The following is a 15,500-nucleotide window of genomic DNA, read 5'->3' on the forward strand; positions in this document are numbered from 1 at the left end:
GATTAAAAAAAAGAATAATCTTGACATTAGATTATATTCTTCCTATAACTCTTATGTTATGTATATTCTTATAACTTTTTAAATTATTATTATTATTAATAATAATCATTTATATTTTTAAATAAAATATAAAATATATCACAGGAATAATTCAAGATGTGTGATCTCTCTGTGTGACACAAGTTATTTACTTAGCAGGCTGAGAAGACCTTCCTCTAGTAGTCAGTGTATTATTATGCAATGCACTCACTTTGTAAGCGCTCTCACTAAACCCTTCCAAAAATGGCGAGCACTGTTTCCATAAGCACCATTGCTGATCTTTTCTCAGGCGCCTCCTTCCTCCATTCCTTGCCCTGCTTTGCATTGGACGGCACACCCTCCCTCCGCCCGTCAGTCACAAGAGTTTCCTTCCTGGTCCTCCGCCTAGCCTCGATCTGACCGGACAGGCAGGGGAAACACTTTGGGATTTTCAGAACAAAAGCAACAACGGGCCGAGGGAAGAGGCTACAGACGGAGTACAAGTTCAGCCAAGGAATTTTGTTTATTGATTTTCGAAACATTTAATTGAAGTATCGAATTGGCGACGGAACTCTTCAAAGACGTATCGTATCGACAAAGTTCCAGAGTTGTTTCGCAACATTGTATCCGACGCGATAATCCGCTCGATGGCGAGATAAAGCGACAAGGGTCAGACAGACGGTATTGTCTCCCCCGTGTTGTTGTTCGCACAACTTCAGCGCTTAGGAGGGCGGATAAAAGTAACACATCGGTTATTTTTTATTTTCCCCAATCCAACCCGGAGAAGAAGGGTGGAAATAAATTAGGGTAAGTTTGTTTTTATGTTTTACTGAAGCGTGTCCGAGAGAGTGCGCCTGTGCAGCCTGACCATTTTAGTAATACGCCACAAAGGAGCAAGACACTGGAGGGAGAGAGAGGGAGGGGAGGGGGGATTGTCAGGGACAGTGTGCACAAACTTGTGAACCGAAATCCATCGTATGCTACCATCATATTTGATTTGAAAGAATGTCTGAGATCTGTTTGTGTGTGGTTGCCATCATTTACTCGTTTGACCCATATTTTGTTTAATGTGACGGATAACTTCGGAAGCCCGAACTAATTCGACACTCGCATATGTAATAATTAGGTACTAGTTTGTTCGTCAGAGTCCTGAAATAGTACTAGGTCTGATTGTAAATCAAACATCCTGGTACATTGGGTTGCCTGGTGGATGGCGTAGTAGTAGTCTATTTAATAAGTTACTTGACCGTCAGTTTAGTTTCGATTGGGGTAACGGTCTTATAAGTCAACTGTCTTACAAATGTGAACTGTGGTTCATTATGAATTATCCAATTAGTTCTCAAATGAAAGACTAAATGGCCCCATTTATAGTAGCAGGTCCTCCATTTGCGTGCCATTAACACCAGCTGTAATTGTTTAATTGGTTGAGTAGGATTTCAAGTGCTGCATCAAGGGTTTGCCTTTGGGGCAATAATATTGTTTACCACAGTTCTCCTCGATTCTGGATTGCTGCAGTAGAATGTGATGTCTCTGCCCCAGCTATTAACACACCTGATAGAGTTAATGAGTTCAGTCAATTAGTCTGGATGATTAGTTAGTTGAATCAGGTGTTATGGGGGGGGGGGAGAAATGCCTACACTGTGGCCCTCCAGGGTCGGAAGAAGAACTGTGTTTGAGTATGGATTGTGAAATGTATGGCTAGGGAAATGTTTCTCAAATGGAAACTACACCTGTTGCGTATCATACCGCTTTGCTGTCTGTGATTTGACAATGAACTTAAGTTGACTTTGAAACGGATAAAGGGTAGAGCTCGCTCATGCTTTCACCCCCACCTCTGACCTTTTGTATACAGTAAGTAAGTGGTATGTTTCAGAAGTTGTCTGTCGTAGTTGTTATAAGACTGTTATTTAAATGCAGGCTAGAGTATTGAATTGGATCCTCATTTATATGCATAACCAGCACTTCAAAATGTCAGACGCTCACACTCTTTCCCTCTGCATAGGTGTTTCTGAAGTAAATCATCGCCTCCTTCAGGGGGTCATTTGAGGACCGAGGACTTGAAGTGAGAGAAGGCCGAAGGAACAAAGCCAGTGCTGGAAAGGGTGAGCGAAGAGTGTGTGATGGATTCCCCCCCCCCCCCCCCCTCCTTTCCCCAAGGCCCCAACACCACTCCCCCACCCTCTCAAAACAAAAGTCAGTCCCCACACTTTGGTTCCAGGGGGGAGGGGTGCACAATCTGGTCAGAGGGTATACGACCAGTTTCAGGGCGAGGTTTTGAGTTGAGAGTGCGAAGCAGAGGGGGAGGGGAACCAGCTGTCAGATCTTTGACTTTGGGAACAGAAAGACCTCACTCAGAAACCTTTATCCACCATTTGATTGTCTATTTCCACGGTTTGTTTGTTTTTTTCCAACACCAAATGTTGCCTTAAAGGGCATGCTACAGAATAATTTGTATATGGTGCAAATGCGTGTGGATTCCATGAAAGTGAAACAGTGCTTCAAAAGCTGGTGCTGAGAAACTAGGGGTTCCGTGGCTTAATGAGGTAAAACTCAAAAGTGATTCAATCCATAGATTATATGTGTACGTTGAAATGACATTACATTGACCATTTGGACCCAAAAAGAGAGGTTTAAAAAAAAAAAAATCAAATAATGCAGAAACAGATATAGAAACGGAACAAACCAATATCCCGTAACTTCTCTTTGATGATTTGCCATAGTTTTGTGAGTGTGATGAAGTCTGTCTAAACTGAATTTATCAAATGAAAATTGGAACTGCCTTTTACATTTTCCCTAACAATGTTTTTAATATCATTTTCATCTCATCTAGATTGAAGAGAATAGCAGTGACATCACTGATGGCAACAGGAAAAACCGTCAGACGAACCGGGCTGGAGGTGGACATGAAGGAGTCTTTCGAGGGAAAGCATGCTGTCCAGCGGTTGTCCAAGGGTTCCCACCAACCGAACCCCAACGGAAAAACTAGACCATCCTCTGACCACAGTGCAGCAGACAGTGATGGAAGTGAAGGCAGAGGTAGTACTGTTAGTTTCAGCACCAACCACAACTCAGTTGTGTGCCTGCCATTAGTATCGGAGGGTCTGAAGCTTGTGTGGACCCAGTCTGATCAGACATGTGAACTTGACACCATCCCAGAGCTGGTCCAGGCCTTCAATGTGTTCCCGTACCCAACAACCCGTGAGGTGAATGCCCTGGCACGGCTCTGTGCCCTGCCTCTGGACAAAGTCAAGGTCTGGTTCATGGTGCAGAGAATTAAATATGGCATCAGCTGGGCCTCAGAGGAAATTGAGGAGACGCGCCGCAAGCTGGCAGGGCCGGAGCTCACTGGTGACTATGCAGATGCTAAGGAGCAGATAAAGATGAGGAACAAACGGAATGGGTGTGATGAGTTACCCGCGGAGGTGGAGGACAAGGATTACGTCAAAGCTGCCCTTCCCTCTTCCCTGCAACATCCCCGGAAACGATCCAAATATGAGACACCAGAACCCTGCAAACCTGCTAAATCCACTGTCCAACATTTCAGTTCCTCTCTCCCACCCCCTCAGGATTCATATTACTACCGCCCCCCGGTGGACATGTCAGCAACTACTGCAGCAGATACTTCCCTGGACCTCTCTGAGTCTTCTGCCTTTGGCTCTCCACAGCCGCGCCACAGCCGCTATAAGAAGTCCAAAGTTCAGCTTGCAGTCCTTCGCAGCAGCTTCCTGCAGGAGAACTGGCCTGCAGAGGCAGAGCTTCGGCGTCTGCAAGAGGAGACGGGCCTGAGCCGCAACGACATCCGCAAGTGGTTCAGTGACAGCCGCTATCAGCTTAGAAATGGGCGTGGAGTGCTCGGAACCTCCCAGGTCTACCCTCATCATACCGTAGGAGGAGAAAAGAATGAAGAACCTATTCCTCTCGTTGCCCACGGGCCACGGAACGAACAAAATGGCGCTGAAGAGCAGGTAGGGCCTCAAGGAAAGGGAGAAAGTAGCAATGGGGTAAAAGAGTCCCATTTCTTCCAGAAATTCCTGTCAAACAGCGTAGGGGTGCTTGGAGAAGAAGCAGCGGCAGTGGAGGTGAAGGAGGAGGAGGACAACGAGGTAGTTGAGGAAACCTCTGTACACAATGTCACTTCTAAAGAAGAAGAGGGTGAGGAGGTTGAAAGTGAAGAAAAGCCCCTACAATTGATCAGGGGCAGCAAGGAGCCAATGATTCCACAACCACCATCAGCAGTTGCCATCCCCTCCCCTTCCTCCTCCCCCTCTCTCTCTGTTACCCCCCCACCATCAACTGCTGCTCCACCTAACAAACGTGTTTCCACAAGCAACACCTCACAGAAGTCCGCTCGCTCTGCCAAAGCCAGCCCTTCACTCGCAGCCCAGTCTCTGACTGCTCCTCAGTCCTCATCTGCGTCTCCTGCTCTGACGCCAGCTGGCCGACCACGTAAGACCAAGGAACAACTGGATATATTGAAGGAGCACTTCCTCCGTTGCCAATGGCCAAAGAGTGAGGAATACACCCAGCTGGTGGAGCTCACAGGACTGCCCCGTGCAGACATCATCCAGTGGTTTGGGGATACGCGCTATGCTGTTAAAAATGGACAGCTGCGCTGGGTGCAGGGTGTGCGTGAGCAGTTCCTGGCAGAACTTGCAGTGCAGCAAAATGGGAGTGGAGTAACCGGCGGCAATGGCTCCAGTGGGACCCCCCGCGGTGGTGGTAGCCGCAAACGAAAATCGCAAGCAAACGGCACAACCGCACCAACATCCACTGCAGACGCTGCTGACACCAGTCCTCTGGAGGTGTACCGTCGTTTGACAGGCTCACTTCACGAGAAGGATCTTGACTCCCTTTGCAAAAAGTCCAAAATGAGCTACCAGCAAGTGCGAGACTGGTTTGCATCTCAGGAGAGCAAGGCAACTGACCCAGAGCCTAATGTTACTGATTGAAACAAGGATGCTGAACTTGAGGAGAGGGTTGGAAGTTAGTGGGATGTTCTCTTTTTTCAATTTTTGAAATTGGATTGCATTGCTTTAATGTGAGCAGGTGTGACTTTTAAATGCTCCCAGTCTTCTCAGTACAACCACAGATCTGGTGACTTATGTTTTTTCTCATATGTTTGGACTTGAAACCATGCTTGTGCTGCCTATGGAAGTACTGTATGGGATAGTACACTGGTTAATTTTTCGTAGTCTATTTTCCTTGTTTAGTTTGTTTATTATAATTATAGAATTTTAGTCCAGTATTGTAGCAGCAAATCATAACTGGATGAAATATATATTGGTTGGATTTCTTAGGTACTATAGTGTAGCTCTGTGTTTCGCAGAAGTGAAACTGCACTGGGAAAACCTAAACATAGCATAATATATGACTGTTAGGATAAAGACTCTGACTGATCACTGTGTGTAATCATTCCTTTTCAACCTACAATTTCCTTTCACAAGAAGCAAACTGGATATTTACATTTTATCCTTCTAAATAGACATGTCGCACTTGAATTTTGGAGCTCTGATATGATATTTTAGCTGCAGTTATGTTCATTAAACGCATTCCTTTTGTAAGAGCTTGAATTCCTTATTAAAGTTGTCCTTGCGCTCCCAATTTCAAATCATGCTGTTTCACAAAGGCATAAGGGGCACAACAATGCCTTTTATCAACTCTACATAATTTCATTTCGAAGCTTATTTGTAATATATGATTGCCTGTTACAATATTTCTGATTATGTGCCTGAACAATTCTGTGCAGTTTGCACTGGCTTTCAAAAAGAAAAAGAAAAATACAAAAGTGTTCAGAGCAGAGTCGTTCAATACCCAAAGCATGCCATACATGTTGTCAACCTGTATTTTGATTACCTGAATTGCACTCGTTGGCCCAATCCAAATTAGTATTTTTTTATTGGGTGCATAGAGTTTAGCCACCTACATGACCTAGATTGGTGGGGCAATTTTGGGCCAAAATTGTGGGTTTTAGTGGGCAGATTGATTATGGCCTCAGAAGTAACTATAATTGTGTAACCATGTAGTCACATTTAGAGGAGGAGGGGAGAAGTGTGTGTGTGGGGGGGGGGGGGGATAAAGGATTGGCTTAGTCCACTATAATCCAAAGCAATAACTAGAAATAGTTTTTGAGCGTTTCCGGTGTCTCAGAAAATACAGCAGAAATGTGTCAAATTCAACCAGGTATACCAGAACATGTATTTAATCAAAACATTTTACAGTGTTGTTATCCTACTATATGATAAAACATGTATGCTGTGTAGAAAGTCAAAGGAGAAGTCATAGTGTCTTACTCTAGTCTTAGTTGCATATCCCTTCTCTTGCTGAACGTTTCATCCCATGTGTTATAAAGTGAAAATATTGCACTCATTTCACAAGGTTATGCTGTATTTGTTCAGTTTCATATTTGCACAACTGTGTCACTGGAAACAAAGTAAAAAAAAACAAAAAACTACTTTGCAATTGTGTGAATCACTTTGCGTTCTTGTTCGTTTGAATACTGGTCCAAGGGAGGTTTTCCCCTCTCCCTGCTCTTTTTGAGATGTGGCTCAGTTGTTCATCTGAGAAGCTGTAGAAAGAGGTAATAATAACTATATCTACTACACAAGTCATAACTTTTGTTTGATTTTATCTTAGAAGACATAAAATACATCAAAGTCCAAAAGAGTTGGATCAATTGCATTCAAAATCCAGTCCACATTATGAAATTATTAGAAAATGTGAAATGTTTTTAATTTAATATTCATTACTTAGATTTTGATATTCATTTACTGGAATTGAAATATAATTTACTTCAACCCTGTTGTTTGAGAGCATTAAAAGACACATTCTTACCTGAGTACTGGCCATTTCTTGAGGGTCTGGGTGACTGCAGTAATGATCCAGTCAGGAACTGGAATGGGAAGATGTTAGGAGTCAGATTCTCAGACCTAAGAAGGGCAGAGAGGAGCTTGATTAGTCACCATCATGAATAGCCTGCACCGATGGCTAATATCACAATGTACTGTAAATCTACTGAAATGCATGTTTCTTACCGAGATGGGGTGCCAACTGTGCTGGGTGTCCCTGTAGGAGACAAACACATTTGAGTCCCACATTTTACAAGTCTTGTTGTCCATATAGCATGAGAACTGGTACTAAATTACTGGTGATGTCCGTAGAGAAGATCAGAAACTGTCATTTCACTTGATCATAGAAAATGCTATTAGGCAGTTATCCTGGAGGTCATCCGACGCCTGTACTCACTGAATCCACGTTCCTGCAGTGAGCTAAGGGAGGAGTATGAAGTGGTGGAACCAGGCGGAGTCTTGAGAGTGAGCAGGTGGGAAGGAGAAAGATCATCAGCAAATACACATCTGGCTATACCTTTACTGTCCCTCCTAAGACCTAGAGTCATCTCCTGTACAGTTTCTCCACTGTAAATAAAATATACGGTATTGAATGAATGGTCTTTATTGTCATTAATACAGTACAGGTACCGTACAACGAAATTTAGGAGGGGGGGCTCCCCTGGTGCTTGGAAAAAAATACTAAAAACAAGAAGGGAAAAGAGCTGGTTTACATAAATAAAGGCTATGTACACTATCCACTATACTATACTACTATACTATACAATAAAACACTGTGCTGTACTCTATGCTATGCTATAAATATCCTAACATTTCCTATATCTGAACCTTATGTACACAAGGGTTGTCATATTGCACATAGTATTGTTGCACATTCATTTAAAGTATTAAAAACATATATATATATATATTATAATAATCCTAATTATTCCTTCTAGCATTATGACTAGCAATGGGCCCTAGCATAGATTACTTTTTCTTGCGATGACTAACAGATAGATGATTCACTTAGTTAGGCAAGTGTATTTGTTGTAAGTCGCTTTGGGTAAAGGCATCTGCTAAATGGGTAGTGGTGGTCTAGTGGTGGTCTAGTCGGACTTGTGATCGGAAGGTTGTGAGTTCAAATCCCGCCTGAAACCACACCACTACTAGTGTGTCCTTGAGTAAGGCACTTAGCCCTCAGTTACTCCAGGGGGAATGTCCCTGTAATTCGTAATTGTAAGTCGCTTTGGATTAAAAGCGTCTGCTAAATGGCAAAATTAATTAAAATTAAAATGCCAAAAATGTAAATGAAAGAAATGTTATTCCCACCATGAGAAATAGCTAATGTTTATATGCCACTAAAGAAGGATGCAGTAATGGGATGCAGATATGAATACTCACAGTGAGGCTATGTCCACGGTGTTGGTCTCTGACTCTCTCCATTGACCCAGCAGAGCCAGAATGGCTGAAGCACATAAGAGTTTATTGAGCGGAAATAGGTGTAAATATTTACTACCACAACTAACATGACATTGTGTAAGAGACTTGTGTATGTCCATCTGTGTAATACTGTATCACGTGCCTATGCACCCCTAAAGGAAAGCAATCTGAATGATAAAAGCCTCCTACCTCCTTACACTTTGCGAACGTGGGGTAACTGTGGGAATAAGAATGAGAGACAGAATTATTTCCCATGCACATCACACTACTTGTGGATTTTCAATGAAAGGGCCCATTGGGAACTCATTAGATTGCCTAGTTCTGTCAAGTAAAACATCTCTGAAATGCCTCTGATTACTAGCAATCAACATTCATCATTACCTGGGGAAGTGACAGCAATTGGTAGTGACATTCTTTGGGCACTGCTGAGGAAGCAGAGGAGAGTTCTGTTGTACATTTTTCACCAGTTAATTTAATGAGAACGTGTGCTTAAAAGGACAGCAAGATTATCTTAAATTGTGTGAGATATTATTGAAACGTAATGAATTCATAATTGTTGGTACCCATTTATTTGAAAGTGTCCTGGTGATGTCTGTGATGAGAGAAGAAAAAATATGTTATTCATCGTTGTACTGTGTGTGCCATGGCCATCATGACATTGGTGGTATGACCCACTGGAGAAAGTAAACTACATACAGAGGCTGTGTTCCAAAATGTGTTCGCTGCACCATACTTGGTATACACTCCAGATACGAGTGCAATGCTTTCTGGAACACAGCCAGTATCTTACCCTCCTCTGAGAAAGAGGCTTCTTCAACTCTGCATTCTCTCTTTTCAGCTCTGAAACTTGCCTGCAGAGAGAGGGCATGTGAGAACAGCATAGGAAAGAAGTGACTAGTTAAATCCAACAAGATACAAAACAGAGGAATGCTGAAGTAATAGTCAAGCATCGTTAACAAACCTATAACACTGCTCTGTAACCTCTTTCAGTCGTCTCTCCAGCTCCACAGACTTGTGTTTGAAGTAGCTTGTGAGCCTCTCTTTCTGCTTTCGCTGGAACAGAGCAATCTGACAGGCAAAGATTACATTATCGTCACAGATGATAGAAGAGGTGTACTTCTCAACGAGTACATTATGAAACTTTATTTATTGGGCAATAGTGGTTTTGGCTGACGCGGTGAGTTGAACCTGTGATATTTGCTCCAGGCGTGACTGGATGAGCTTGACTGGGTCCTTGAAGAACACCTGCTCCTGAGATTTCATCTGAGTTGAGGGGCCAGGATTGAATTGAGGGAGGAGACAGAGGGATGTATCACATGGGTGGGGATTGTTCATTTACAATCTAGGAACATGTTTGAGGATTTCTTGTGGAATTCAGACATCCACCAGTGCCGAGTAAACCAACCTGATCTGAAATAGCCAGGTAACTGCAGCTGGCTCCACACACATCACACAGTTCTGAGGGGAAAACATTGAATTACAGACGCATTAGGCCTAGTTAATGTATTTATAAACTAAAGCACTGTTTTGGTCAAGCACCCAAAGGACTATCACATGATGTATGCCAATGCATTACTTCACAGTGTAAAACATTTATGAGGGTAAGTTTAACGGAAAATAAGACGTCATACTTGGATTGATGCAGCTTTCACAGAAGATATGACCACAGCTGGAGACAGCATAGTTCTGCCCCTGTCTTCGGAAACAGATGTTACAATGGAACCAATCCATTGCTGCTCGCCCTGGGACATAGCAAAGCGTGACGTTAGAATAATAAGGTTCTATCTCCATTTTTGTCAAAATTGAGTTTTTTACATAATCTGATCCATTAGGTGTTTATTAATGCCTGTGTGGTGTTATTTTTAAAATGTTGACATTTTTGAGTTAGTAATTAATCAAATACAAAGGTTCCATCTCACAAAACATAATGGAATGTAAAAACTTTGACGCTCAATATCTCTGAACTGCCCTAAACGGAGATGGAACCTTATCATTCTAAACTCACGAAAGGTAAACATGTCTGCAGAGTATTGATTAAACCCGTAGGCTCGCTAGCTTACATTCTGACAGTGGCAACACCCTTAATATGGTAAGATTGTATTGTCATGTTTGATGTAAAAGGGTGATTCAATCAACTGTTATATATTTCAAAAAGTAATTTAATGCAGAGCTCTCACGTGGCGTGTGGCCGTCGTCGCTACGCTAAAGTAGCTGTAATTAGCTAGCTAGCTGGCTGTCTACGTACAACCTGAACCAATAATAATAATCATCATTTAAAGTCGGACTGCGTATTGTTGTACTCGGTAAACACTTCGGGGCTGTCCAGGATAGAGTAAAATCAACTTTATAGAGCCAAACATACCTGACCAAACGACCGATGTCGGCCTATGCGTTCAGCACAGTGCGCGCGACTGTCTATTGGGGGAATGTCTCTTTCCTTCAGGGTATCCGCGGTGTCTTGAAAAGTATTACACGTTGATAAATCAAGACCCTTAATAAGTATTAAAAAGTCTTATCACGATTTTATGAGGTCTTGAATTTTGTAGGTATTTTTTTGAATTAGACTGTCCAAAGAGTTTGAGTCCTAAAAACTTTTAGTAAAAGTTCGTGAATTTATTCGTTTTATTAAAAAACAAAGATGAACCGGAAGTTCTGTTGTATGACAGTGGTTCAGTCTATTGCAAACGTAACCTGTTAAGTTAAAGGTGTCACTGATGTAAACGGTTACAGCTCTAAGTGGCGGTGAGGTCTGGACAAATATTGACAAGGTCTTTAAAAAGTCTTAGAAAGGTATTGAAATTAACCTCAAGATTCCTGTATATACCCTGTTTGACGAGGCCGTGTGTTATGTAGGCTCACTAGGCTTACAGGAGCAGGAGCTTCTTGACATCACAAATGACAGGTTTTCACCAGAGACCGAGATGGGAAGTTATGCATTGACTTTTATTCATGGATTTCAATGTAGAGGAAAACGGAAAAGCGCAACAAAAAAAACGCTTTTCGATCCTTATTCTGGAAATTGGTATCGCAAGGTAACGCTATTGGGACCTTTTACTTTGTCAAATGATTCGTAGGCTCTCCTCCTTCATGATGTCACTGTGTCTTAGGCAAATAAATAATAATAAATACAATATATTTTTTAACTCGTGGTTTCACATGCCGGAATCTTCACAGCACCAGTGAAAGGGGTCTACTTCAGATTCACTAGCTTTGGCCAAGGAGTAAACACCCTGACACATGAAAAAAGGCCATGAGAATTAGCTACTAAATGAGGAACATGAGCCATGCTGGATATAGGCAATGTGGTGTATCAGCAAACTAAACTCTTCTCCTTGTATGCAATGTTTAGGCAATCAAAATAATACTTCTATCAATGTCCCCAAGCTCTCATCACTGAATCAAACGTTTTGTATCCTCCCTGCCACCCTTGCATGAGTCAGACATGCTTGTGTGAAACCTGTGGCTATTTTGCAATACAACTAGCCCTTCACAACTCCCCTTTCTAAGACGGACTCAGACCAAAAGATCAAAGTACACCATATTAAGTTATAAACATTTATTGCAAATCAAATGAACAGCAGCCTTTCCAGAGTCTGGTTATGCATGGGTGGCAGCCCTCCTCCTAGGGACACTGCTAGCAGCTGAAACGCATGCACAGTTAGTACGCCCATGTAGCACAACACATCCAAGACACTTTGAATTGCACACTTGGAGAATAGGACACTTCCCAGGTAAATCTTTCAGGTCCTGCGATTAGCCAGTGATCGTAAGCGGTCCAAGAACAGCCTTCTGGGTCAGCCCATGCGTCCCTGAGAGAATAAAAGGAAAATTAGATCCGAGGGTAGAGGCATCCAATTCAAGATAATAATTTCACTTGTTTTTCTTGCAGAAGACGTATATGAATACCTGATGCCACACCCCTTCTTTTCCTGGGCATGCAGCTGGAGTCACAGCAGCTACACAGGTTACTATGGGGGGGGTCATCAAGCAGCTCCCAGCTGAGAGAAGTTACAGTAACAGTTTCAGACAAACAGCACCCCTACTGGACAAGCCAATTAAAACATCCCTGGCTATAGCCCAGATGGGCCCCATGTAAGCCTCCATTGTTTACCCATGCTCCTTCACATAGTGACAGGCTTTCTTGCTTCTGTCCAGATCAGTGGGGTCCCAGGCCACAAGATGGCAGTGGATATAAACCTGTGGGATTGCAAGAGATTTGAGACACTAGAACTCATTCTATGGGCTACATGACACCATGCAAAAAGATAAGTTAACTAGGACATACTTCTTTTCCCTGGGAAAATTTAAAGGCTTGAAGAGATAGATGAATTTCAGCAGTTTCTTGTCTGGGCTGGAACTTTGAGTTTGTGGTCTTGCTATCCATGAGGCACCTGACAGAAATGTCAGTAAAGACTAAGATTAAATTAATCCACTCCTACTTGAAATAATAATTTAAAAAAATAGCACTGTTCTATAGCCCCATTGTTAATCATGACCCAGGACAACATACCCCTTGTTGTTGATGAGAGGAAAGACCTGGCTGTCCAGGTGCAGCTCTGGTGTCGAGGCTGCCACACACTCCTCCAGGAGCAGCAGCAAGGGCTGATGGTGCTTCTGCTCCACTGCAGCCCAGATCGGGATCAGAGAACCCAGGAGGAAGGCACTGGACCGAGCTGGACCTGAGAAGTCATCTAGAGAACAGACAAAAGTTAAATCTTGTTACATCTACTCCAGGTTCACAGGTGGAAAAACCTACCATTCATGAGTCCCATGTGGAAGACCAGATCCCCTTGGCCATATGTATGAAACAGCACTGGGTTGAACGTGGGAGGGAGCCAGTCCAGAGTTCTGCACACATCACAAGGGAATAGGTTGTAATGGCAAACATCACAATGCTAGAAGCAGGTTGCATCACAGCTCCAATAGGGGCATTTCCTAACTTAACAATTAAAAATACAATTTCTACAAACGGTAACAAATCTGTATGACAACTCCCACTTGTTCACCTTTCATAGGCACAAACCACTGGGTGAGAAAAATCCTTGTGAGCTTTAACAGAAGCAGTCTTGTAGCTCAACACATTAATGTAAGTCAGCTGGTCCCCAGTCACCTTTAGAGGGGGGGGGGAAGGCAGAGTCATACAGATATCAAGTCAAAAACTGTATTGTTCACAAACCATCCTATATCAAACCAGCACATGGAGTCTGCAACAATCAGTGCAACCCCTACCATTCTCCAGAATCCACAGTCACTGAAATCTGCATGGAAGTCAGCCCGGCCACCAGAGAAGGTGGTGGGAGGACAGTGACCCAGTCGGAGGAGAGAGGTGTCAATCTGGGACCTGGCGTCCTTCCATGTCACAGAGACATAATCATGGCCACAGTCTACTTTGACATCTGCTAAAGGGTGGGAAGAATGTGAGGGCAGTCTTTTAGTAAAGCCTCAATGTGGAAAAAGCCAAAAGTACTTCAGTGTAAGTAAGGGATAGGTACACTTTGCCATCAAGATCACAAACATCAGTTGTTACTAGCCTTAACACTTAATATATTACAGACTGCTGTGAACACCTTACCTGCACTTACAGCAATGGCAATCGCCATGCCCAGGATGATTGCACCTTGCCAAGAGAATCCCATCATGACTGAATACAAATGTTCAGTCACAGTAGTCTTGTATTTATCTCCTCTAGCCTGTCACCAAGCAATTAATTTAATTACTGTCAGCTGTGACACAGATATGTGTTGTGTTAACAACCCTCAGCTGCAGAGAATCAATCCCTGATTTGAAAAGTTAGTATGAGGTCATCCCAGTCTCCAAAGCCATTAACAGACAATCCCCAAACCAAAAGATCAGTTGGTATTCATATTAATGTTAGCTGTGAATACTAGCTCTGATTTCTAATACCATAAGATTAAGAAAATGTAAAATTGATCTAAATCAAAGTGAGATATTAGTTTTCATCTGGAAAAAAAGATATTCTTATTTGTAATGGGAACCTTTACTTTACTTATAATCATGTCAGATTCTGATGACAGATGATAGAAGAGGTGTACTTCTCAACGAGTACATTATGAAACTTTATTTATTGGGCAATAGTGGTTTTGGCTGACGCGGTGAGTTGAACCTGTGATATTTGCTCCAGGCGTGACTGGATGAGCTTGACTGGGTCCTTGAAGAACACCTGCTCCTGAGATTTCATCTGAGTTGAGGGGCCAGGATTGAATTGAGGGAGGAGACAGAGGGATGTATCACATGGTGGGGATTGTTCATTTACAATCTAGGAACATGTTTGAGGATTTCTTGTGGAATTCAGACATCCACCAGTGCCGAGTAAACCAACCTGATCTGAAATAGCCAGGTAACTGCAGCTGGCTCCACACACATCACACAGTTCTGAGGGGAAAACATTGAATTACAGACGCATTAGGCCTAGTTAATGTATTTATAAACTAAAGCACTGTTTTGGTCAAGCACCAAAGGACTATCACATGATGTATGCCAATGCATTACTTTACAGTGTGAAACATTTATGAGGGTAAGTTTAACGGGAAATAAGACGTCATACTTGGATTGATGCAGCTTTCACAGAAGATATGACCACAGCTGGAGACAGCATAGTTCTGCCCCTGTCTTCGGAAACAGCTGTTACAATGGAACCAATCCATTGCTAGCCCTGGGACATAGCAAAGGTAACATGTCTGCAGTAACATGTCTGAGTATTGATTAAACCCGTAGGCTTGCTAGCTACATTCTGACAGTGGCAACACCTTAATATGGTAAGATTGTATTGTCATGTTTGATGTAAAAGTGTGATTCAATCAACTGTTATATATTTCAAAAAGTCTAATTTAATGCAGAGCTTTCACGTGATGTGTGGCCGTCGTCGCACCCTGGCCGTAGCTACGCTAAAGTAACTGTAATTAGCTAGCTAGCTGGCTGTCTACCTACAACCTGAACCAATAATAATAATAATAATAATAATAATAATAATAATAATTTAAAGTCGGAATGCGTATTGTTGTACTCGGTAAACACTTCGGGGCTGTCCAGGATAGAGTAAAATCAACTTTATATAGCCCAAACATACCTGACCAAACGATCAATGTCGGCCTATGCGTTCAGCACAGGGCGCGCGACATCTGTTGGGGGAATGTCTCTTTCCTTTGACGAGGCCGTGTGTTATGTAGGCTTACAGGAGCAGTAGCTTCTGGACAT

The 15,500-nt window shown here is 42.7% G+C and overlaps 3 protein-coding genes across 3 annotated transcripts; 1 reads left to right on the top strand and 2 right to left on the bottom strand.

The window, feature by feature from the left end:
• Positions 1–502: 502 nt before the first annotated feature.
• On the top strand, positions 503–6,003 carry homeza (homeobox and leucine zipper encoding a). The gene is made up of 3 exons (XM_080546361.1): positions 503–825; positions 2,021–2,120; positions 2,849–6,003. The coding sequence occupies exon 3, from the start codon at positions 2,877–2,879 to the stop codon at positions 4,965–4,967; it is 2,091 nt and encodes a 696-aa protein (XP_080402487.1). The 5' UTR covers positions 503–825; positions 2,021–2,120; positions 2,849–2,876; the 3' UTR covers positions 4,968–6,003.
• LOC308172036 (E3 ubiquitin-protein ligase RNF212B-like) lies at positions 5,627–10,016 on the bottom strand (the record flags this gene model as incomplete). Its single annotated transcript, XM_080546946.1, has 11 exons — positions 5,627–5,631; positions 6,850–6,907; positions 7,050–7,080; positions 8,247–8,310; positions 8,667–8,710; positions 8,849–8,877; positions 9,076–9,136; positions 9,247–9,353; positions 9,474–9,548; positions 9,691–9,743; positions 9,917–10,016. The coding sequence occupies 11 exons, from the start codon at positions 10,014–10,016 to the stop codon at positions 5,627–5,629; spliced, it is 627 nt and encodes a 208-aa protein (XP_080403072.1).
• A 2,022-nt stretch (positions 10,017–12,038) lies between these two features.
• On the bottom strand, positions 12,039–14,484 carry LOC308172037 (zona pellucida sperm-binding protein 3-like; the record flags this gene model as incomplete). The annotated part of the gene is made up of 8 exons (XM_080546947.1): positions 12,039–12,094; positions 12,192–12,283; positions 12,397–12,482; positions 12,571–12,676; positions 12,796–12,976; positions 13,042–13,133; positions 13,292–13,395; positions 14,410–14,484. 8 exons carry the CDS (start codon positions 14,482–14,484, stop codon positions 12,039–12,041), a joined length of 792 nt encoding a protein of 263 aa, XP_080403073.1.
• Between the last annotated feature and the right edge of the window lie 1,016 nt (positions 14,485–15,500).

The sequence above is a fragment of the Nansenia antarctica genome, assembly GCF_963989245.1.
Source record: "Nansenia antarctica genome assembly, chromosome: 16".
Taxonomy (NCBI): Eukaryota; Metazoa; Chordata; class Actinopteri; order Argentiniformes; family Microstomatidae; genus Nansenia; species Nansenia antarctica.